Source organism: Anolis sagrei, chromosome 3 (assembly GCF_037176765.1).
Source record: "Anolis sagrei isolate rAnoSag1 chromosome 3, rAnoSag1.mat, whole genome shotgun sequence".
Classification (NCBI taxonomy): Eukaryota; Metazoa; Chordata; class Lepidosauria; order Squamata; family Dactyloidae; genus Anolis; species Anolis sagrei.
The window spans coordinates 90,188,410-90,214,477 of record NC_090023.1 but is presented as its reverse complement, the minus strand read 5'-3'; the positions used below and the strand labels follow the sequence as shown (position 1 = coordinate 90,214,477).

The 26,068-nt window shown below is 37.4% G+C and overlaps 1 protein-coding gene across 5 annotated transcripts in view; it reads right to left on the bottom strand.

Moving 5' to 3' along the window:
- CTPS2 (CTP synthase 2) overlaps nucleotides 1-26,068 on the bottom strand; it is an 80,479-nt gene that overhangs the window by 38,198 nt on the left and 16,213 nt on the right. For 4 of the 5 annotated variants that reach the window (XM_060770023.2, XM_060770024.2, XM_067466792.1 and 1 more), the window contains exons 2-11: nucleotides 17,971-18,176; nucleotides 13,601-13,771; nucleotides 13,000-13,100; nucleotides 12,526-12,642; nucleotides 10,478-10,561; nucleotides 8,091-8,171; nucleotides 7,148-7,299; nucleotides 5,469-5,601; nucleotides 1,792-1,880; nucleotides 750-844 (exon numbers count right to left, since the gene is read on the bottom strand). In XM_060770023.2, coding sequence (XP_060626006.2) covers nucleotides 750-844; nucleotides 1,792-1,880; nucleotides 5,469-5,601; nucleotides 7,148-7,299; nucleotides 8,091-8,171; nucleotides 10,478-10,561; nucleotides 12,526-12,642; nucleotides 13,000-13,100; nucleotides 13,601-13,771; nucleotides 17,971-18,176 — 1,229 coding nt within the window. Of the gene's footprint in view, nucleotides 1-749; nucleotides 845-1,791; nucleotides 1,881-5,468; nucleotides 5,602-7,147; nucleotides 7,300-8,090; nucleotides 8,172-10,477; nucleotides 10,562-12,525; nucleotides 12,643-12,999; nucleotides 13,101-13,600; nucleotides 13,772-17,970; nucleotides 18,177-24,891; nucleotides 25,045-26,068 lie in introns of all 5 variants that reach the window. The other variant, XM_060770027.2, reaches the window with a different exon arrangement.

Here is a 26,068-nt window from a genome sequence, read left to right as displayed (position 1 = left end):
CATCTCCCGAAGGACTCGATGTGGCTTACATCGGCCAAGGCCTCAGAACACAATACAACAATACAATACCTAACAATACAATACAACAATACAATATGCCCAAATATAAACATAGATGGAGTTTGGGGGAAATAGACCTTGACATTTGGGAGTTGTAGTTACTGGGATTTATAGTTCACCTACAATCAAGGAGCATTCTGAATCCCACCAATGACAGAATTGGGGCAAACATCCCACACAGAACCCTCATGACCAACAGTGTTTTCTGGTGGTCTTTGGTGGCCCTTCTGACACCCCCCTGGTGACCCCCCCCCCCCGACTTCCCAGGTTGAGAAATGCCGTAAGGCCATCCTTGACAAGAAAACATAATCCTGACAAAGGTCCATCGAGCCATTCACACATACACACATATGTATATGACAGATGCAGCATCAAAGATTTGAAAGAACAATCATACGTTGCATGTTCCAGAGTAGGCAAACCAGACAATCTCCACATCAACACTGGCAAAGAAACAGAAAGAAATACTGTTTACCCACAAGCATCAAGACATTACTTATATTAGAAACCAACACTTTCTCATTAGATCACCAGACTGGGCCACAGCAACCCATGTCAGGGGACCACTAGTACTTTGTAAATTTAAAACTCATTGCCAAAGCACAAAGTTTCTTTCTATATTTGTTTGATTTCAATTAGATTAAGCATAACTGGAAAAAAACAGCTCACTTCTAATATAGATATCTCACCAAGAAAAGGCTTTTTCTTCTTCCTTGCCCAGGAAATGGCTTGAAGTTTCCCTTCAGTACCCCTGTGTCCAAAGCCTCCAGGAACTAACACACAACTGGAAAAATATACCATATTAAATTAGTAACAGGTGAAAGGACAGAACAGATGCATGGGTGATGCATGCACTAAACTTGCATCTTCCCACCAGGCTATTTGTACACCTTCAATTTTTCAGTTTTTTTTAAATAAACAAAAACAATTTTGTGTACAAAACCTTTTTTTAAAAAGATGCCGGATTTCTGTGGTCCTTAGGAAATTATGTGTCTCCTTAGACTCCGCACCAGAAATGAAAAAACATTTTTTTTAGAAAGAAAACATCTCCTTGAGTGTGGTTTTGCCATAAATGCAGTTTCAGGTTTAAAAAAATATTTTTGAGTCATATATAGTTGAATCTATGGATATGGAGGACTAACTGTACCTCATGATTTGTGTGGAGTTATGTTCTTCACATCTAAACTAAAAATCAGAAGTTTCTTATCCACAATAATTATGACATAAATTAAAACAAACTAAAGTAAATTAAATACATTTATGAAACCAATTAGACAGGAGTGAGCTCCTAATACAGTAGAGTCTCGCTTATCCAACATAAACAGGCCAGCTGAACATTGGATAAGAAAAATGTTGGATAATGATGGGTTAAGGAAAAGCCTATTAAATGTCAAATTACGTTATGATTTTACAAATTAAGCAGCAAAACATCATGTTTTACAACAAATCGACAGAAAAAGCAGTTCAATACATGGTAACGTTATGTAGTAATTACTGTATTTACTAATTTAGCACCAAAACATCATAATTTATTGCAATAGCTGTGGATCCGGGCAGGAGGCAGACTGCATTGGATAATACAGAATGTTGGATGAGTGAAGGTTGGATAAGTGACATTCTACTGTACATGTAATACACATTCAGATTCAAGTTTTTATGACATCCCAACATCTTAGTATATTAACATATACCAAGTAATGGAAAAGCAATAAAATAAAATCTGAAACTCACTCTGCTTTGCACAGTTTTTGCCAGGCTTGATGAAATTTCACTGGATTCTCAGCTTCCATGCCATGTTCAAGGTCTGCTGAGTCTATGTACTAATTAAGACAACACATGCAGACTTTGTCACTCCTTCACATATTTAACAGAGCTGAAATACTTCTATATTAATCATCTCCACTGCATATTACTCATGAAGAGTAATTTTCACAATTTCATATAAATGTGTCTCGAAATATTACAATCTGCCACAGAAGCACAGAGAATTGCACAAGGCTCAGCAATTTAAACATCACTGAACTTTCCCTTTTTTGTAAATAATATCACACAACGACATACTTCTAAAAATCCCTCATAGCAAAACAATGACGTATATCTGTTTTCTATTCTTGTATACTTATTTTTATTTTTGTTTTTGCAGCACAGTAAGGCAACATAAAAAGCTTTTATTTTGGGGGGCAGAGGGTGGGAAGTATGAGAAGAAACAAAACATGAGATGTGCTCTGTTGCCCAACTTTCAAAGTAGGAGCAAAAGAGGCAGGTGAGATTTATGACTGAATAGAACAATACTGTTGAGATACCAGATTTTTGGCAAGATGAAAGGCGGGCTGAGCACTTGAATGGAATGAGACAAAGACCCACCAGGTGGAAAGTGTGTGGAGGTGGAGTGGGAAGAATAGCTGGAATTGAAGAGAAAGAGAAGATGTACCAGGTAGAGACACAGAAATGTCATGTTGGCAAAGAGAAAAAGAACCTAGTTGGGTAAAGAGAAATAAAAAGCAGCAAGATCCATTGTAAAAAATAAAAAAGGGGGGGAGGGAGAAAAAAATAACCACAAATGTGGGTATGTGGAAGGATGCTGAGAGAAAAACAATATCATCATGGGAGGGAATGAATAGTAGAGGTTATTACCTAAAAAGTCCTAAACTGTTCGGGCCCAGGCTATTTAACTAACCACATCTCCATATATAAACCAGCTCGAGCACTGCAGTTTGTAGAGGACCCTACTCTCGGTCCCATCCCCGTCTCAAGCATGGTTGGTTGGAACGAGAGGGGGGCTTTCTCCGTGAATATAATATTATATTTTATATATATATATATATATATATATATATATATATATATATATAATATTTTATATCCTTGACCAGAACATGGTACCTTACTCTGGTTTGTTGGAAGCAGATAAATATTACAACAATGGTTATTTTAACTAAAGTAACAGTTTTGTTACTTTGTGGGTTTAATAGGTTTATATATTTTGTTTAATTACTTAAACTTTGTGAGTAGTTGTTATAACTTGTCATAATTGTTTTAGACATGGGGCTCTTTGTTCATTTTGTATTGTTTTAAGGCATAGAACAGGGGTCCACAAACTTTTTAAACAGAGGGCCAGGTCACAATCCCTCAGACTGTTGGCGGGCCAGATTATAATTCGAAAAAATCATGCACACTGCAAATATCTTTATTTGTAGTGCAAAAAACATTTTAAAACAATACAATTTTAACAAATATAAACTTATTAGTATTTCAATGGAAAGTGTGGCCCTGCTTTTGGCTTATGAGATAGGATTGTTGTTGTTATTGTGTGCTTTCAAGTAGTTTCATACTTAGGTTGACCCAGGGCGAGGGCCGAGTAAATGACCTTGGAGGGCCGCATCCGGCCCCCGGGCCTTAGTTTGAGGACCCCTGGCAAGGAATGTTTTCCATTCTTTGCTGGAAACCACAATGAGTCCCCTTGGGGAGATAGAGCGAGTTATAAATAAAGTTGTAGTTGTTGTAGTTGTAGTTGTTGTTATTACCCATATAGAAGAAGGTACTTCTGCTCATGACTCACAATTTCAGACTCCTGGTTACCTACACTTTTGATTTTAGTAGAAACCAATGTTAAAAAAAAAAAACATTTACTATTTCCAATATTCTACATAAAGGCATATTTGAGGACACTTATGTGCAGTGAGGACAATGAAAGGAAAGCTTGATTGCATAGACATGACAGTGCTTTTCTCTTCTGAACCTCCACCTCTATTATTCTTTTCAACGCATTCTCAGTTTTTCTGACTAAACTGATTGAATCAGAGATTCACAATAGTTTCAAGAGACATTCAAAGTATAGGGTGTTATAAATTGATGGACCCAATTTCAAAGCAGTATATTTTACAATAGCAACAATTACACAAAAAGTTACGAATGATTGAATAAGTTATCAAGTTTTATCAATCATTTTGAGCCAGAAACACATCTCAAAAATAACTCGCTAAATCTCATAAGGCCTTAGAACACCATTTTTCAAATGTCTGAGGCTAAGGTCAGCTGGATCTACATTGCCCTATATCCCAGTATCTGAACCCAGATTATGTTCTTATCCTAGATTATCTGGCAGTATAGATTCATATAAATTGCCTTGAGTCCCTCGGGGGAAAGAGGGCGAGTTTTAAAATAAAAATGATTTTGATTATCTAGTTGAAAGCTGATAAACTGGGATCCAACCCTGAGATATAGGGCAGTGTAGATCCAGTTGGAGATATCTCTAACAGGAATAATTTGAAACTTGATGCCCCATCTTTTCAAGTGATAAAGGTTCCATTCATGGAGGTTCATGGTTACAGAGATATAATGATTTCAGATCAATCTTTCTGAAACACCCTGTACATTCTATGAATATGAATCCATAGCTCAAGATGTATAACATCACAGTAATTCATATGGCATCTTCAGGAATCTCTATAAATACTGCTTTTTCTATTCAAGAAAATCTGAGGTTCTATTCTCTATCTAATTTCATCAATACATATTAAAATTAATCTGCCCAGCAGCAGTGAATGCCTTAGTTTAACGCAATTGCTCATAGTATTGCTGAATTCTAACTTTCATTTGAAGTAAGATAATACCATCAATTCATATAACCTGTGGTCAAGAGTTCCCAGGCCCCATCCACACTGTCAAATAATGAAGTTTCAAAAAGCAGTTTAGCTGCATTGAACCGAATTATATAAGTCTATACTGCCATATAATGCAATTCAATGCAATGAAACCATTCTGAAATGTCATTATTTGGCGTTATATTATTTTAAATGACATTGTACATGGGGGCCCAGACGCACAGATGCAAACATTTAAAAGAATGTACTTGCTGCACATAATTCCAGAGTAACTAGCAGTGGAAATATGATTAGCACATTTAGATTGTAAAATTTAGACCTCCTCTAAACTCTATCAATTAAATCTATAAACACATCTTTTAAAATTAAAAAAAATCAGTAATCAATTGAAGGCTTCTATAAAGATGGCACACTTATAATGCAATGCAGAAACCAGTTGTAATTACATTCACCACTTGTTAAATCATTTGTCATTTGTTAAATAATGTCCTTAATATCTAAAGCTTTGATTAGAATTAACGAATGCAACATATTCATCAAGATAGTAATGATTTGCCAAGAGTGCAGCATTGCCTCTTATAATGCAGAAAACTAATTAAGGAAACTATTCTAAGATAGCATTTTCAAAAATATTGCAACATGTTCAAATCACATCTTCTATGCCTATAAAATTCTAGTTACATTATACTTTGTTTCTGAGCAACCGCTACAAGATGAAAGCCAGTGAAAGCTATTAAATGAATGAACATCCGAGGATGGAAGGAAAATGCAAAGGAAGGAAAAGAAGAAAAGATTGATCCTCACCATTAAATTGAGCCTGTGGTTTATTGCTAGAGCTGAATGTTCCAAAGCCTTGAAAACTGAGACATAGCAATCACTCAGTTTTGTATATTTGCCAACCAGTGCTACAGAACATGTCTTCAGCATCCTCTCATATCTGTGAAGATAAGTAAACAATACATCTCTGATTCTGGTGAATCATTAAATAATTCTGATCTTTAGTTACCTTTGGTTTAAAATTCATACACAGAATATTTAGACTTATTTTTTAAAACATATGTATAAACACATTCCTAAGTGTTGTAAATAAGATGCTTGAGGCTCTTTGGACAACTCTTCTACTATAAATGCAAAGTGGCCTCTTTCATAAATTCAATTTATTTTGTACTTTTACCATGATGGGAACATTTGGATTTTCTCCCTCAGACTCCTAAACGTTTTGAGCCATTTTTGAAGGGTGCAATCTCAAGATTTTGGAGCCATTCATAAATCATTAGCAGTCAGCATGGTGCATATTGGACATGGCTGCATCTTTATTGTAGAATTAACATAGTTTGACAACACATTAATGATTATGGCCTGACGCTATGGAATCCTGGGATTTGTCGTTTGGTGAGGCACCAGCTCTCTTTGGTAGAGAAGGTTAAAGACCTTGAACTGATCTCATGATCCCAAACATTGAGCCATGGCAATTAAAATGGTGTCAACTGGATTAATTCGATGGACCCTAGGATCAAATCCTTTCTTGGCCACGGAAACCTACTGGATGAACTCAGGAAAGTTACATCTCAGACCTTAAGAAGAAGGATATGACAACTCTCCTCTGAATAAGTGCTGCCGAAAAAAATCCTAAAAGTATCACCAGAAATAAGAATTTGATCCAAAGTAGTTTTTTAACATCATGATAATTGATTATGTATGAATTATATAGAAATATGTCAATATACCTAGAGTACATATCAAGGTCCAGCTCAATGTGGATGCCAATCCATTATAATATATACACTACATACTATTCAGTGTTTCCAGTTATAGAGAAGTGAAGGCAGGATGTCTGGGTTGCAAGTTGGAAATGTGTTGCTACTGTGTGGCTTCAAGTTGTTTCTGACTTATGGCAACCCTACACTGCTAATCCAGATTATCTGCTTTGAACTGGATTATATAGCGGTGTAGGATAATATAATCCAGTTGAAAGCAGATAATCTGGATTATCTGCTTTGATTATCTGTATTACATGGCAGTGTAGAAGGGGCCTATTACAAGGATTTTCTTGACAAGATTTGTTCAGAGGGGATTGATTTTGCCTTTCTCTGAAGCTGGGAAAGCCACTGGATGGGGACTTGAAACTTATAGTCCAATGCTCAAACCATTAAACTATGCTGGCTCTCCAAGTCTCCACATAGTAAAAGATTATGTTTGGTGTTCATTAGATTTTTGAACAGAAATATATACATAGTGCGTTGTCAGTATTGTCAAAATAATACAAATCAACATAGGAAATACAGTATTCTTCTGCTATTCTACTCAAGAAACAGAAGTACCATAATTTTTGTATCATTGTAGTCATTGCAAACCAACCATGCCAAAGGTTATGTAGGCATGGTATAGCCATACAGAGTATTACTGCTAACAGATTTGTCTGTAAAATATCTAGTTATGGGGTGGGGGAAGGGGATGTTAGATAACAAAACAAAGGATAGTACCTATCTGCTATTCTTTTCCATTTGAAAAGCTGTTCACTCGGTCGGTCATCGATTGGAAGGTTTAGTCTGTCTTTAAAGTATTTAATGATGCCTTGTTCTTCCAAAAGAATTGGCACCCGGTAAGTGGACGAAACATCATGGATGAATATTACCTAGGAAATGTGACCTTTAATTATAAATATATGATATCTAGATATAGTATAAGTATATACATCTATGGGTCTTCTGATTAAACATTCTTTGATCACTACCGCATGTCAATCGGTCACATGAATTTTACTCAATAAATTACGAACTTAACATTGTTGCTTTAATTAAAGATGCAATTTGAACTTGGTAATTAATTGAAGGCAGAGATCTTAAAACTTTGTCACTGGCAAGATAAGACAGAAAAACAGGGGAGAGAGATGTAACAGAAGACTGACCTCCTGGTTTTAGCCTTTTGATAGAGCAAGATTAAACCAAGTGACAATGGATTGCAACTCTGTCAGGAAGTGAACATTGTGCTGTAGAGAACACTCATTAATTTATATTATTTCATTTCATAAGCGGACAACTTTTAAAAGAAGATTAATACGAGATGCACAATTTCCTGATTTCTCTGAAGATACAACACTGACCTCTGCTGGAATAATAAGATTAAAAAAAACGAGTGCTTGTCTAACAATTACACTTGGTCTCTATAACTGATTTTTTTTAAAGGTAAGTAGAATTGCATAGAGATTACTATACATCATGAAATTAGATCAGTCTTGAAAATAATTATTTCAAAAGACATTTTCTTTTATCTTTGATTTCCTCTGTGATTATTTCCTGCTTATCCACCTCCAATATCAAATACTGTATCTCTATTTGAAGAAAGAAAGAAAGAAAGAAAGAAAGAAGGAGAAAAACACAAAAGATGCTTATAACGTGTTACACACAGTATTAAAAACCAACAAACCTGTTCAGGTTCCACATGACAAAACATGGATATCTTTTCTTTCACAGCCATTTCTATAGGTTTTGTACTTCTGCAAACTATCTGTCAAAAATACAAAGACATAGCCAGGAATATCAGTATACATCTGAAGAAGTAGACATTGTCTATGAAAGCTTATGCTACCAGCTTTGTCTCTATAGTGTTACAACATCCCTTTCTATAAACAGACATACATATCAGCAGAAATATTATTAGAAAACAATTTACAGAACTAGTATATTGTTCCTTTTTAAAGTAATTAAGATGTTGAAATATATTGTTTCCTTAAATAACAAAAAAAAAACCCACTCTCAATGAACAAGTTTCACAGATATAGTGTTGAGGCTCAGCGTCTTGGCAGTGAAACTACTACCGGTTGTAGGAGAAGGAGGAGTGATGCTGAGTCAGAACTGGATCAGCGTCAGCTGAAGCGTATTCGAGATATTATTTTGGCACCTAGCGACACAGAAGATTTTGCAGGGTTTGGACCCGAGGATTTGGAAGAATGGGATTACCGGGGAGTAAAGCGGGTTGCCAGTGAGTCTGATAGTGATGAAGAAACTATGAGTAAAAGGCTTAAAGATACAGATGACAATTCCAGTTCAGATGAACTGGAAGCCAGTAATGAGGAAATGGAGGAGGAATTGGACTGGACTTGGGTTAGGGAAATTCAGGACATATGTACACAGCCCACGTCTAGTGACGAGTTTGAGGGATTCCAAGATACATGGCAGGCAGGTACATCTTGGCAGGATCCTGGTTTGGATCAGCGCTGGCAGAAATGGCGGAGTAACGAGCCAGCAGCTGAAGGAAATGACCCAGATGCTAGTGATGAGGATCAATCTAGCGATAGCAATTGCTAATAAAATGGGGGTTCTGGGATGTTTAGCTTTGCAGAGGACAAAGCGTTGAATCGGGTGTCTTGTTCTGCCTAACCTCCATTTGGGTCCTGGGAATCCAGCTATCTTGTCTTCGTGTACCTTGACTTCGGATTGGACTACGTAAGTGACTTCGCCTTGCCCCTAATTTTTGGAACGTCTCTGGACCATGTCATTTGCCTGCTGGACTTTGTTTGTTGCCTGTCTTCGTTATCGACCAAGGACTGTTTTGACTCCGCTTTTGCCACTGTTTGTTTTTGCTCCAGCTTTCCTTTTTCCTGAGACTGAGTCCTGGGATAATCCGTTTTATCTCTGTTATTATTTACCTGCACGAAGGTCCTTTTGTTTTGCTAAGTAGCATTGCTGGTTAAGTGCTACTAGCTTGTTAAAGACTCATTAAAGACTTATGTTAACCCTTAATCTGCTGTGTTTGGCAATCTTTGGGGCCTGAGTCACAACATATAACTTCTCCCAAATGTTATTCAACAAATAATATAATTCACATCCTTCTCCCCAAATATAATTTGTTTTTAAGTTGACAAGATTTCTAAATCTTGCATCTTCAGTCATCTGGTTCAGGCCAAGATTATTTGCAGAACCGCATCTCTGTATACAAACCGGCCCATGCGTGCAATCTATGGAGGAAGCCCAGTCTTGGTTCCACCCTCGTCCCAAGCATGGCTGATGTGAATGAGAGATGGGGACTTTCCTGTGATCACTCCCCGTTTCTGTAACTTTCTCCCAAAAGAATTTAAAACTGCCCCTTCTCTCCTTGTCTTTAAAAAACTTCTGAAACCCACCTAAGCACTGTGGTGTATGGAGAGGAGGAAGACTAATATGCCTGTCTTATACTCTTGCCTAGACATGTATAACATGCCATCTTTTTGTAATGGTTTTAGCCACTGTTCTTAGTTTTTTTAATTTAATGTCAAACTTATATTAATTGTTCCTTATATAGGTTATTTAAGTTCTTAATGTCTATTATTAAATTTAGAGTTACGTTGCTTTTATATTGTTCAATATGATTCGTCCTGATGTAATTTGTCTAAATGTTGTTCTTGTCCTTTTTTGGCATTGAATGTTTGCCATACATGTTGGAAACCGCCCTGAATCCCTTCAGGGAGATAGAGCCGTCTATAACTAAAGTATTATTATTATTATTATTATTATCTAGAAAATAAAAAAACTAGTCACACCAAGTAGGACCAACAATGCTGTATTTATCCACTAAGGTGTGGAATCAAAGAATTGAGTGCAAAATTGGGAGGCACGTGTGTTGGAACTACATCTCCAACTCAACAAATATTTTCCGAGCATATCTTCTGCTAAACAAGATATTTTACAAAAATTACAGTACATTATATCTTCTAATAAATTCCTGAGCTCCAGTTTTTCCTACACCTTATACATACTTGAAAATATATCCACCTTGCAATATCTTCCAATTGGCTTTTCTTTCTGTCTTAATATTGCAGATTTTATCAAACTCACCAAGTCAGGAGACAATCCAAGACCTCTTAAAGCCCGAACACTATTCTGAGTTGGTTTTGTCTTCTGTTCTCCAGTAGCATTAGGCTAAAAATAAATATGTGACACAATATTGGAGTCTAAGACTTTTTCACATGATCAACCATAGCATATCCAAACACATTTTGCTTACATTTTAAGCCTCTTTCTACCATAATATCCCTGCATGGAACAATATGATGTTAATGCATTATAGGAGATGGTCATCCAGCCCATGTAAAGACCTCCAAAGACTATTCCACTGCCAAATTGTTCTTACTTTCTGGCAGATGCCACATATTCTACATGACAAAATCTTATTTGACCAGTGAGAAGCTGTCTATACTATGAAACATATAAGAACCCATATAAATGTATTGTGTAGTACAACACATTGTGTAGGAAAGGAACAAAATCAGGAAAAGCACATAGCATTTCAATAAATGCGACAATGACTTTAAAAAGGGAGAAAATGTGTGCCTTTCTTAAGCTACAGTATATTAACTAATATGTATATAAATTAGGCAGTTCTCCTTCTCTTCAGAAATCTGTGTAGGCTTAAGGAGGTAATCTGCATCATCACTTATCTTTCTCATTTAGGTTCTCATTAGGTTTCACTTCCACAGACTCCTCTTTTGGTCTTAAACAATATACACCATTAAAGAGGCAATCGTTTCACCCCAAATGTTCCACATACTGAGCTGGATCATAAGGACTACAAATGTGCTCTTCCAACTCCCATTTATACCTCAATTAACAAAGCTTCTGAAAGCAAAACTTCTTTTAACAATGTTTTTTCATGCCTGTCCAGGTACTTTTTCCTTTTTCATCCTCTTGCTAGGTAGATTTTTTGAGGTGCACCAGCATTGGGAGAATGCTGACAGAGCAATGAAGAAACATAAGACTTTCTGTATCAAACAGCAGCAATGTTTCTGCAGTAAAGAATGCAATAAAAATTAAGCTTGAAAAGAGTGGGATTCTTTTCCAGACAGATTGCGTGCCAACTCCAGGCAAGATAAACAGTCGCCACCTCCACAACCCATACTAAACACACATAAATTGCCAAACAGAGGAAAAATAGATAAGGCTGCCACACCAGCTGCTCTCAGAATGCTAAAAAATCATAGATCGAGCCATCTGGCCATTTACATGAAATCATAAGAAAAGTGAAGACCAGTGAAGAAAAATCACCCCTGGATACATTTCAAGAGGTCCCTAAGAGCTATAATTTTTTTTTCTTCACTTATGTGTGACTTACCTGAGCTGATTGTTCCACGGCATGCATGCCTATTGTTAGTTTTGGATAAAATTTTGCCCTTCTACTTTGTGGGATAGGAACCCATCCCTATTGTTTCTACATCATTTCTTCCTCTGGTATTAGGGTAAAATAAGTACTGTGGTGCCCAGGATCACCTCAACTTGTTAACTGAGATAAACCTGGACTTTGTGCTTAGTTTGCTATTACTGGGGCCATGTGTGGAATGGCAGATTAGAAATCTGACAAATACATTTTAAAATGTCAAAGAATGCTACAAAAAATCTGGTTTTGTTGTTCAATAACAGGTTCAACAACTGCATTAGCAGGAATATCTGCAGAAAAGCAGGCTCATTAAAAGGAAATCATATTTTCCTGTTGATCTTCTCTGTAAAGAGTTAAGTGTACCAGATAGTCTAGAATGTGACTTTCAAAAAAATATCTTGCTTTCTAAAAATGGTTTATTTAAAACAAAACGCTAATGTCAATTCTGTATTAAAAACAATGTCATCTACTCCAAATCTCCAGGTTTTTAGTCCTCCCACATGAAATAAATTAATCTTTAACTTCTCAATACTTTATTTAAAACATAAAAGTCTTAATTTTTGTTTGTTTTGACATTGCTAGGGTGAGAAAATGAACACATGGGAGCCAACGCATTACTGAACTGACATAATTTGTTTTTCATGCACAGTTCTTAAAAATACCCTGCATAAATGTATCTTAACAAATGCTAACTGTGAAAAATAATATACAATATGATATCATATAAATTTACCTGTGGTACAAGGCTAACGTGGATATTGCAGAAGTTCTCCCGCTTGGCTTTAAACTGAAATTGTCGGAAAGCTTCTACGAATGGCATTCCTTCAATATCTCCAATTGTGCCACCCAGCTGAAAGGCAATATGTAGGTAACCAATCTGAGCAAAGTGAAAGTAAATGGATTTACAGCAATTTTATATATTTCCATGTTAAGACATTTTTAAGAGAAAGCCATATCATTATATAACCAAGTCCCACAATAATTTAGTCCAGTGTGTGGCAGCCAGCTACTGCTATTACAACTGCTTCTGATTCATAAACCAAATGTATATGACACTGAACAATAACCATATAGGATTATTTCACTGCCCATTTAAGGAACCTTTATCATGATAATAGTGAACAAAGGAAGAAAAAACACTGTGCATTCAAATTATACCATAGTAATTGCCCTTACTCAAATTTTGATGAAGAGAAATCATACTCACTTCAATTACACATATCTGTGGTTCTTTCTTATCACCATCCACAGGGACTTTTGCCTGATTCATTACCCATTCTTGAACAGCATCAGTAATATGTGGGACAACTATAAATCCAATGAAATATTCATACAGATCAGAAAAAATGTAATGTTAAACAGTATCAAATCCCATTTCACCATGTGCATTTTCTTACACCTGGATTCCCTACGAAATATACATGTCCATAGCAAAGTAATTACTTGAGGAAAAAAACTATTGTCCTTGTGCTTTCAAGTTGTCTCCAACTTTTGATGATTCTAAAAGGAATCATTTCCACGGTTTTAAAGACCAAGGTTCTAACAAAATTTCAACAAACATCTGCCAAAGAAACAATGACCCATAGGCGGGAAACACTGTTTTCATTCTTTCCTCCAAAAAGGGACACTCGAGGCTGGAGTCGCTGAAATTTGAGAATTCTGGCCTCAAAACGGAACACCAGTTTTTGAGAAATCCTTGCCTAGCATGAAATTATCTAAGTAGGGTAACTGAATCACAATATCTGTTTAATCGATTGTACCAAGAGACAAAAAATTAATAACCGTACATTTCATCAATATAAAAGTACCTTGAACTGTTTTCCCCAAATAATCACCATGCCTCTCTTTATTGATGACATGCTGGTAGATTTTTCCAGTGGTGATGTTATTATCCTTATAAAGGTTGATGTCCAAGAACCTTTCATAGTTTCCCAGGTCCAAGTCAACTTCTCCTCCATCATTTAGAACAAACACTTCACCTGAAAATTAATAGCATTCATTACTGTGTGCTACTGAACTGCCCTGAGTTTCCTTCGAGGTTGAGAAGGGTGGTATACAAATACCACAGATAAATAAATAAATAAGTTTATTCAGCTGGTAAATTAATTCCCAGTCCACCTAACAGTAGCATCCTCTTATCTACATTTTACTAACTTCTTTGTGAGAATACCATGACCTTGTCAAAGGCCTTACTAAAATTGAGATATGCTACATCCATAGCATTCCCTTCATCTACCAAGATTGTACCTCTATAAATAAAAAAGAGAGAGAGATAAGATTTTGTCTGGCATGACTTGTTTTTGAGAATCCCATGTTGACTTTTAGTGAGCACGGCATTCTTTTCTCGGTATTTACAGGTTGTCTGTTTAATGATCTGCTCCAGAATCTGTTTGAAAGTGTACCTCCCAATATCTCACTTCTCAGAAATCCCCCAACACCAACGGCCACTCTGGGGGCAGAATAAAAAAGGGGAGCCAGAAGGACATTGCCATCTTGTCCCCTGTGACATCAGCGCCCCTCCCCCAACACCAACGGCCACTCTGGGGCCAGAATAAAGAAGGGGAGCCAGGAGGACATTGCCATCTTGTCCCCTGTGACATCAGCGCCCCTCCCCTAGCAATAATGTAATATTATGTAGTACTAGTGTTATGAATGATGTAATAGTACTATGCTAATTATGTATTATGTAGTATGTTGTATGTTGTATGTACTTATGACTTGTAAGCCGCTCTGAGTCCCCTTCGGGGTGAGAAGGGCGGCATATAAATGTCGTAAATAAATAAATAAATAATAAATATTTTTTTCCTGGTATCAATATCAGGTTGACTGGGTAGTAATTGTTTTGGTCCATATTGTTTTCAGCCTGTCTAGCAAACTGACTTCATTCTGTGCATTGGCTTTTCTAACTTTTCCCCTACATAAACTAGCTATTTGTTTGAATTCCTTTTTTTCTCCCTTTTTCCATTTCTTGTATATGTCCTTTTTTTCAATTTTTGTGTATGTCCATTCTGATTTGTATAGACACCTCCTATTATTCCTCCTCATTAGAACTGTTTGAAAGTGTACCTCCCAATATCTCACTTCTCAGAAATCCTCATCCATCATGAAGTCCAATTGGGACAAGTCTCAGCAGACACCTTACACTAACAGATTTACTGGGCCGGAAAATTAAGAGAAGTTTATTAAAGGAGTACTTTTTTCTCTTATGGGATCACAGTATTTCCCTATGTTCACAGCAATCAACTTTCTTAAAAACTAGATAGAATATATGTCAGATTATGTTTGATTTCCCATTTTCCCAATACAACAAACCACCAGATGATGCAATGACCAACAGCATTTTTGTGTGTGTGTCATGAGCAACTTGAGAAACTGCTAGTCACTTCTGGTGAGAGAGAATTGGCATCTGCAAGGACATTGCCCAGGGGACACCCAGATGTTTTACCATCCTGTGGGTGGTTTCTCACATGTCCCTGCATGAGAAGCTGGAGCTGACACTGACAAATGGGAGCTCACCTTTTGGTCAGCAGTCCTGCTGGCACAAGGGTTTAACCCTTTGTGCCACCAGGTGCTCCTAACAGCAATGATGAATATAGTGAAGTAATCATTGAAAAGAAATCCCTGATCTTCAATGAATATCTTAAGATTGAATTACATGAAACATTAATAAAAATACAGTTCACTAAAGACATCCTTCCTGTTTGTTATACAATTATACAGAAAGAGGTAATGTGGGAGAACTGGACTGGGTATGCTCTGAAGTGTGTTAAAAATTTATTTCATATCGGAATGATCAAGGGTTGAAAGGTCTTTGAATTCAGTGGACCCAGATCCTCTTCTTCCCTTCTCTGCCCCTATTCAACCATTTTGCCCTTCCAAGACCAGATTTCTGTTCCAGTGGGGACATGCCATTACTGAAACCTTATGCTAACAGCTTTACTAGGCTGGAAAAGTGAGAGAAGTTCATCAAAGGAGCTTGATCATAGACTGTTTGCACTGATTTTTAAGTGCCTCATTAAGTTTGTTTTGCATTAAAATACTATTACTTTGCACCTCAACTGCTGTTTAAGACATTCTGTGTTCTGTGGGTCACGACAGGTGTTTTTATCATCTTTTAAAGAGTTTTATTGTTTCTATGACAGTTGAAATGATACCTTAAGCAATGTTATTAATATTTATGTATTATTATGTAATAATAATAATAATAATAATAATAATAATAATAATAATAATGTATTTATACCCTGCCACCATCACCCCAAAGGGGACTCGAGGCAGCTAACATGAGGCCAAGCCCAGAACTACAATAGAGCAAAGTAAAATACAACAAACAATAACATCAAAGTAAAATACAAAAATAGCAAAACGTACAATAAAAATAAAATGGTGGAGGAATAAAAGCACAGTGAGTGGGCCAAATGCACAGGATAAGATTGATAAAACCCTGGGTGAGATAAGCAAATGGAGTAGTGTGTGTCTGAGTGGAGAACTCAGAAGGGGCGAAACAATGGGGTTGATCTTCACTAAGGGACGAGAGAAAGTGCATCAAGAGGACAGACCTGTATGTACTAAAATATTTATTTCCCACTCTAGATAATGTTGCAGCAATTTAATTTACAACATTTTTAAATGGCCATCTTAAACAATCTAAATCTAAAATACATAAACAATTTAAAATAGTATAAATCCATATTTTAAGCAGAATCCTTAGTTTCCAGACCTATTGACTCAAAGCCATTTGTTGTAATCACCAAAAATCCAATGCCTGTGCCAACTAGGCATTAAAACAATATATAAGTTTAATAATGGGAAGATGCAAATAGTCTTTAAAATTATCTTGCTTTTTGTCATTATGGGCTATACAGTATCCTGTGGGCGCAAAAATGTCACGGGTCACTGCTTGGTGTAATGACGATGGCCAGAGCAAAAAAGCTATGTGATGTGAGAGAGGGGAGGTGGGGAAGGAGGGATCACTAATAGAATAATAGAGTCAGAAGAGACCACATGGACCTTTCACTCCTCCCTTATAAGTTATGTTTATATTTTTAATGGCTACTTTGTATGTTTTATGTTTGCTTGTGGAAACCTGAGTCCCCATGGGGAGATAGAGCTGTATATAAATAGTGTTTTATTATTATTCTCTAATCTCATCGCTTCAGCTGTTGTAATTACTTTACTGGAGCTGACCTGCAACCAATCCTATTTTCATGTCCAGTGGCACTGCAAAGCCCAGAAATAATAAGATGATAATGATGATGATGATGATGATGATAATAATTATGATAATGATGATGATGATGTGGTTCGAGGCAGGTTACAACATAGCTTTGTGTGTGTGTGTCAGAAGCTACTTGAGAACATACTGCAAGTCGCTTCTGGTGTGAGAGAATTGGCTGTCTACAGAGATGTTGCCCAAGGGACACCTGGATGTGTTACCATCCTGTGGGAGGCTTCTCTCATGTCCCCACATGGGAAGCTGGGGCTGACAGACAGGAGTTCACCCTATCTTGCGGATTCAAACGCCCGACTTTCAAGTCTTCAGGTCAGCAGTTCAGCTGGCACAAGGGTTTAACCCATTGCGCCACTGTGGCTCCTATAACATAGCTTAAACACATAATCATAGTAAATATTCACAGAACAATGCAAATTAGGATTCATTCTGTGTTCCTGGGCTAAATCCAGAGAAAGCGGGATGGTGGTATAAACCGTGCAATCAGTTCTCAAATAGGAAGTGGCACAACTGTATACCATACTGGCCCAAAATGTGTATGACCTCTGGAGCTTCAGAGAAGCTCTAATGTATCCTGTAACTTTTTCAAATGTGTTACAGCAAATAGACCCCGTGTGTTGGGTGGCCACCACGGTCTATTCACTACTACACTGACTCATATGGTCTGTGTAGATGGGACCTAAGAATTGGAAGTTGGGCAACTTGACTTGTTAGGATACGCATGGAACTAGATGAGAACATTGAGTATATTTCCCTTTCTCCAGAACAGTCCATAGCATGCCAAGGTTGAGAAAAAAAAGCAGGGCTCTTCTATATTCTATGGATATCTCTTGAGTAAATAAAGTATTTAAGCTATATAATGTCAGTGACTTCAAACTACAGCTTGTAAAAAAAATCATAAAGAAAAGGGATTCAGCCATAATTGTATGTAAACGAGATTACTCATACCATGCTCGTAAGGTGAAAAGGTTCCAGCATCGATGTTGATGTATGGATCTATTTTGATTGCAGTAACTCGTAAACCACATGACTTCAAGATTGTACCTATGCTGCTTGCAATAATTCCTTTACCGATGCCTGAGATGACACCACCAGTTACTAGGATGTACTTCATGGGCTGATTAAAGATGTGCCGTATACCTTGAGGTGGAATTCTGAAAGTGGAAAGATGATATGATTAAACATGAGTTTAGGAAGTTTCCTAAAAAAAGAAAGGACACTTTGGTTATGCTTTTCCTGCATGGCAGGGGGTTGGACTAGATGGCCCATGTGGTGTCTTCCACACTATTATTATTCTATGATTTTATTAAGAGATAGTGATACTGGAATAGTCAATATTTTTAAGCGGAGAGGAAGACAACATAGATGAAGCAAAAGACAAGAACAGCAGCTCCTAAGAACAATATCCATTATACTTGAAGCTGGATTTCATCTGTTGCTGTGTAAGAACCTGACTAAGGGCCCTTCTACACTGCCATATAAAATCCAGATTATCTGTTTATCTAGACAGTGTAGAATCAGATAATCCAGTTCAACGCAGATGTGGATTTTTGCTTTAATAATCTGGATTATATGGCAGTGTAAAGGGGGACTATATAGCCAAAATGGGAGGTATGGCAAGATGGAAAAGAAAATTGAGATGGAAAATTGCATAAGGCAATTTCCTAAGGAAACAGACTCTTTCTAGTTACAATTCAAAGTGCTATCTAAAAGTGCATCCACACTGTAGAATTAACACAGCTCGACACTAGTTTAACTGTACTATGCAGTCATGAGAGTGGTAGTTAAAATCCAATTATTCCATAGCATTAGGTTATGGCAGTCAATGTGGTGTCAAAATGCATTAATTCTACAGTGTAGATGCCTCCTAAGACCCAAAAACCCTATATGGATACAGGCTACCCCAAATATTGTATTCTCCCATATAAGACAATCACTTAGTCCTGCTACCATCAGAAATAAGAACAAGAGAGAGGGGGGCCTCTTCAGCTACCATTTCCTTACTAGCCTCCTCCATTTTGTTTGCATCAGCAAGCAGAGACCTTGTATTCAACACTTCAGCATCAACTGACTGCCTGTTACGGTCAGGCTGTGCTGGACTGCTAACTTTACAAATCTTTATATGTTATTAGTGTGGATTATTAAACTGTCCTTCATGTGTGTTTTAACGGCACAAATGAATCTGTATTTTAACAGTATAATTAAACTTGAATATGTGATCTTGCTGGAACCATATTTCAAATCAAGTTGGAAGCTGTTTTACAACCCAGCCCTAGAAAAAGGGCAAGACAGAAATTAAATACATCTACAAAACCCAAGAAAATTGTTGAAAACACTTCAATGGAGATTGGCAATAATCGCAACCAATGAAAAACTATTGAGAAAAACCAGAAACAGAATGGTATATCCTAAAACAGCATTTCTCAACCTGGGGGTTTGGTCCAGATCCATCATTGTTTGTGTCCACAGTGCTCTCTGGATGTAGGTGAACTACAACTCCAAAACTCAAGGTGAATGCCCACCAAGTCCTTCTAGTATTTTCTGTTGGTCATGGGAGTCCTGTGTGCCAAGTTTAGTTCAATTCCATTGTTAGTGGAGTTCAGAATGCTCTTTGATTGTAGGTTAACTATAAATCCCAGCAACAACAACTCCCAAATGACAAAATCAACCCCTTCCCCAAAACCAAGTTTGGGTGTATTGGATATTGTGCCAAATCTGGTCCAGTGAATGAAAATACATGCTGCATATTGGATATTTACATTATGATTCATAACAGTAGCAAAATTACAATTATGAAGTAGCAACGAAAATAATTTTATGGTTGGGGGTCACTACAACATGAAGTACTGTATTAAGGGGTTGCGGCATTAGGAAGGTTGAGAAACACTGTCCCAAAAGTAAGTGTGGCTGGCTGCCCATGGAACAGACACTCTTTACATGACAAAACCTCACTGGTTCTGCTCTCCCCTCCTAGAAGTTATTTGGGCCAGCTGAAGGGGCTTAGCTTTCCATACAAAATATTTCAGGTCCCATCCCTGGTGTCTTTCGAAAGAACTAGCAACGTCCTGTTTGATATCTTCGGAAGCCACTTCCAATACATGGAACTAGACTTGATATAAGACAATCCCCTGTTTTGTCAAAGGGTGTGTCTACACTGTAGAATTAATGCAGCTTGACACTACTTTAACTGCCATGGTTCAATGTGATAGAATCCTGGTAGAGGCAGTCCCCAAGTTACAAACATCTGACTTACAAACAACTCCTAGATAAGAACAAGGGTGAGACAACAGGAAGTGAGAGAATACTACCCATAAGAAGAAAAATTCAAGAGTTATCATAGGGAAAAGGTGTCTCCACTGAAGCTTTATCACTAATCCTTGCTTCCACAACAAGCCATTTTTTCAAAATCCAATTATTGCAGGGACAGAAAGTGAGGTAAAATTTGAACAAAGGCACAGGCGGCAAAAACAAAATCCACAGGGTTGTTTACCCTTTCTAATGCTATCCAAAGCTTAAAAACATTTCTTTGGCTGGAGTTACACTTTAAGAAGGACGTGTTCTGAATTACATACATATTCAACTTAAGAACAAACCTACAGAACCTATCTTGTTCGTAATTTGGGAACTGCCTGTATTAGTACTTTGCTGAGGCACCAGCACTGTTTGGAAGAGATGGCCAAAGATCTTGTGAAACTACAGCTCTCAGGATTCCATAGCATTGTATGTGGCAGTTAAACTGTTTTGATTCTACAGTGTAGATGCACCCAAAGATGGTCGCTCACTACTTTAATCTCCAAATCTATTTACTGAAAATATATACAAACACAAAAGGAATCCTATTCATGTCTGGAATGAAGTCAGTGAAACCAAAACAAAGAAGATATGTTGAACAAAAAGCATTAAAACCTATTATTATGACTGACATACCCAAAAAGGTATCTTAGGCTGGATCCACACTGCCATAGAATCTAGTTTCCGAATCCAGATGATCTGCTTTGTGTTGAGATTCAACCCCACACTGTCCAAGTCTCCAGACCTCAATGAGGAACAGTTTAGTTATCTTAGATAGTCAGAGGATTTCCCTTCCGCCATGTCTCCTGAATGACAGTTGGAATGTATGGTATCTATTTTGTTCTCCTCGCTCTGTTTCTACTCTCATTCCGATTGGTTGAGTAGAATGGATGCTTTTCTACAGCAAGCCTTTTTGAATCTGACTTCTGTTTCTTACATCTTAGTATGTGCTGTGTGCTTTGAGATCTCTCTCTGCTTGTGTGTCAGGAGAGACCTAGTGGAGAAGACCCCGCTCCCTCCAGGCACGCAGAAGCGGCGAAGGCCGGGGATTTTCCGCCTCTGCGATCCTGGGTCAGTCCTGGAAGGAGCCCACAGAGCCGCTCTCTGGCCTCGGGAGGTTCCCCCACTCGCCGCCAGGGGGAGCCCGAGGCGCTCGCCTTCACCCAGGACTGCGAGCGGATGGAGTGCTATTGGGCGTGCACCTGTTTCTTTAAATACATATTAATGCACTAGCCGCCCCCTGTCACGCGTTGCTGTGGCCCAGTCTAGTCATCTGGAAAATAAAGTAACGAGAAAGTGTTGATTTCTAATATATGTCATTTCTTTATGCTTGTTGGGTAAACAGTATTTCTTCCTGTTTCTTTGTCAGTGTTGATGTGGAGATTGTCTGGTTTGCCTACTCTGGAGCATGCAACATACCATTGCCCTTCTTTAGGAGTCCCTTTCAAATCTTTGATACTATATCTGTCATATAAATATATGTATGCGTGTGATATATATATATATATATATATATATATTAGCTGTCCCCTGCCACGCGTTGCTGTGGCCTAGTCTAGTGATCTGGAAAATAAAGTAATGAGAAAGTGTTGGTTTCTAATATATGTAATGTCTTTATGCTTGTGGGTAAACAGTATTTGATTATGTTTTCTTCCCCTGGTGAAGGGACTGGGACTGGGTGGCCTTAAGTATTTTCTATTGGTCATGGGGGTTCTGTGTGGGCAGTTTGCTCCAATTCTATCGTTCGTGGGATTCAGAGTGCTCTTTGATTGTAGGTGAACTATAAATCCCAGTAACTACAACTCCCAAATGACAAAATCGTATTTTTTTTTAGTGATGGTCAGTCATCGGGTTGTTAGGTGTACTGTGTCCAAATATGGTGTCAATTCGTCCAGTGGTTTTCGAGTTATGTTAATCCCACAAATGAACATTACATTGTATTGTCGAAGGCTTTCATGGCCGGAATCACTGGGCTGTTGTAGGTTTTTTATATAAATTCATTCTCCAGATCTTCACCATAAGGGAGGGCAGCAGCATCAAAGCCATACCTATTCGCTTGGCTGCATTATTCTACGCTGTAGAACAGGCCTGGGCAAACTTCAGCCCTCCAGGTGTTTTGGACTTCAATTCCCACAATTCCTACCAGCTGGTAGGCTGTTAGGAATTGAAGTCCAAAACACCTGGAGGGCCGAAGTTTGCCCAGGCCTGCTGTAGAAGCACTGCCATTTGACTCCACTCAAACTGCAATGTAATCCAGTTTGGGGAGGCACCAGCATCCTTTAACAGAGAAAGATAAAAACCCTGAAAAACTACAACTCCCAAGATTCTGTATCATTGAGCCATGGAAATTAAAGCGGTGCCAAACTGCACTGTAATTTTATTCTTATACCCCACCTCTATCTCCCCAAAGGGTCTCAGGGCAGCTTACATGGAGCCAAGCCCAATCAACAAAGTTAAAACATAGCATATATAAAATACATTACATCAGTATAAAAACATTAGAACAGTATATAAAGCACTGATTCTGCAAATGCACCCAAGTCGCTCCTGGTTTATTGCTTCCCGATCAGGGAGTTTTCTTGGCAACCTTCATACAAATTTTTATTTTGGTCTTTGCTTCACTCTTTAGGTTGAGAGAGTATCATCCAGTGGGTTTCCAACGCCTCTATACCATAGAGTTAATGCAGTTTAACACCACTGTAACTGCTTTTATGTATTTCTTTACTCTATTTATACCCCACCTTTCTCTACCCCAAAGGGGACTCAAGGCAGCTTACAAGAGAGGCAATTATTCAGTGCCAAGCACATACAATTCCAAAATTAAAATTAAAGATTAAAACTTAAGTTAAAATTAATACATATTAGATATTAGATAACATTCCATTCCATATTAAAATCACACCATCCATAATCGTAGTCCAAGCCCTTCTTTGGTCATTGCACATATTCCAACTGTTGGAATTCAACCCCACGCTGCCCAAGTCTGCAGTCCTCAATGAGAAACAGTACGCTAGCTTTAGAATAGGCTGAGGGAATCCCTCCCCCCCCCCTAACTCCTGAATGACAGATGGAATATATCTATTTGTTCTCTTTCTGCTCTCATTCTGATCGGTTGTGTAGAATGGATACCTTGCAGGTGCATGCCTTAATTTCAGACTTCCGTTTTTTACATCTTAGTGTATTGAGACCTCTCTCTGCTTGTGTGTGTCAGGAGAGATGTAGTGCTTGGAGATTTTCCCCCTTTTTTGAGCCCTAGAAGAGATGGAGTTAAAGTAGCTCAGACCCAGTTCTTTACGATTAAAAGATCTAATTACTATTTTTTGTAAATAATAACCTTGTGTAACTTTAAAGACTGAACTCTGCATCTTTGCCTCCTAAAATCTAAATTCTTTCCCAGCCACAACACTTCACGTTCTGCTTACTGTGAGCCAAATGCTCAACTATAAGTATCCTGTTTGTATTCTTGGATGCTCTGCTATTTTGGAAGTTTTCCCTAACAGTAACTACCATGGCTCAATGGCTATGGAGTCACTGAAGTTGTTGTTTGGTTAGGCACATGTGCATTCTTTAGCAGAGAAAGCTGTGGACCTTGTAAAACTAAAGTTCCCATGATCTCACAGAATTGAGCCATGACAGTTAAAATATGAAATGAAATACTTTAGATGCTATGAAATTCATGTGATCGTTATAAATTGACAGGCGTCTTGATAGCAGGCAAGCAGATGTAGATAGATAGATAGATAGATAGATAGATAGATAGATAGATAGATAGATAGATATGCTGACTAACTTTTTGTGTATGTGTTTGCCTTCAAGTCACCTGCCAGCTTTTCTTGGGCAATGAATGCTCAGAGGTGTTTTTGCCAGCTCCTTCCTTTGAAATATAGCCCACAGTGCATTGTATTTGTTGGCAGTCTCCCATTCAATGTGGCTTCCAAGATCAGACAGGATCTGGTGATTTTTTTAGGGTAATAAGGCCAGCTATTAAATCTTAAACAACAGTATGCAAAGAAATCTTGACTTTGTACATTGATATTCCAGACAAACTGAGCTGTGTCTTTGAATACAAAACTAGTATTGCATCTGTTACAAGCTACTTTGTCATCATGTCCAATCATCTGCAGAGTAGCTTTATACAGAGAGCTCAATAAAAGAAAGGTTTCTAAATCTACTTTATGTAATATTTTGATCCCCAGAGATAATGCTGTCTCTGCTACCTGTAGTCTATTTTGCTATAAGTTAATAATTTCTTTAATAGCCGAAAGGTGTCTATTGTTGCCTAAGAGATACAAGAGATGGATGAGAGAGACTTACATTCAAATATCAACACTGTTCAATGGCCTACAGTGGTTCTCCTAAAAGGAGTTGTATAGGATTATAGTCCAACCCAAGGTATTTTATTCTAAACTACCAAACAGTATATTAAATATGAACATTATTCCATAATGAGTGTACAGATATATGGCAGCTTTAGCATTTTGCACATTAACACTTTAATTGGAATATTTTTTTCTAAATATATATCAAAAAAACTTTTTAAAGCGGCCTAATTATATTGATGCCTCCAGAATTATTTACTTTATTATGAATTCATCCTTTTCTTCTTGGCATGCAATTCGAATCTGGTCCCTCTGAATGGGTGCTCATTAACATCTTCAAAATAAAACAACATAGCTCAATTAATTGTGATCACTGTGTGGTGTTCGGTGATCCATGTATAACTGCAGAAGGCTAGAAAGAGAAAAAGATGGATTAAATTACATTTCTAATTTCTAATCTATTCACAGAGATATGATCCAAGACAGTTGGTTTCATGACACACTACATTCAGTACATGTCTTTTGCTACTCTTAACAAATATCTAGATTTTAAACCAAAGGAAGTTAACTTTTGATAAGCAGATTTATTACTCACGCATCAACATTATAATGATCTGAAATACTGGTTTCACATTACGGAGCACTCTGAATATTTAGAGTCATGATTTGCATCATTCTGGAGCCTTTTAAAATTGTTTTAAAGACACCTTTTAAAACATTTCATTTTACTTGTTTTTTCTTAATTTCTTTTTATTGTCTTACTTTTTTGCATTTCATTTTTTCTATATTTTCAAATGTATTTTTAACCCTAAATATTCTGAAATAATAAGTAAGGTATGCCTTTGTGGATATAAATGAAGCTAATAATACTGCAAGTCACAATATCCCTTATCCAAATTTCTGAAATCCTCCAAAATTCAAAAATTTCTTTCTGACCCAAACTTTGTTTCATGTCCAAAATTTTAGAAAACGTGATAAAGAAAATGACCGTAGGGCTATGTGAATAAGGTTATATGACATGGGTCCCATCCCCAAGATTATGTATAAGGAAGTATTCCATAATAATAATAATAATTCTATGAAATATAAATAATGTGGTTTTTAGACTTGGGTCCCATCTCCAATCTATTTCATTATGCATAAACAAATATTCCATAATTATAATAGTAATTCTATGCAGCGGGTTACGCCGCTGAGTTGCTGAACTTGCTGACTGAAAGGTCAGCGGTTCAAATCCGGGGAGTGGGTTGAATTCCCACTGTTAGCCCTAGCTTCTGCCAACCTAACAGTTCACAAACAAAATGTATTCATTTAAAATAATCTTTATTAATTTTCATTAAAAACATAATGTATCTGGGTGGGTAGGTATAAGGGGGGGGGACAAAGGATAGGCATAGAGGGAGGGGGATGATAGTATAGAGGGGATAGAGTGGGGG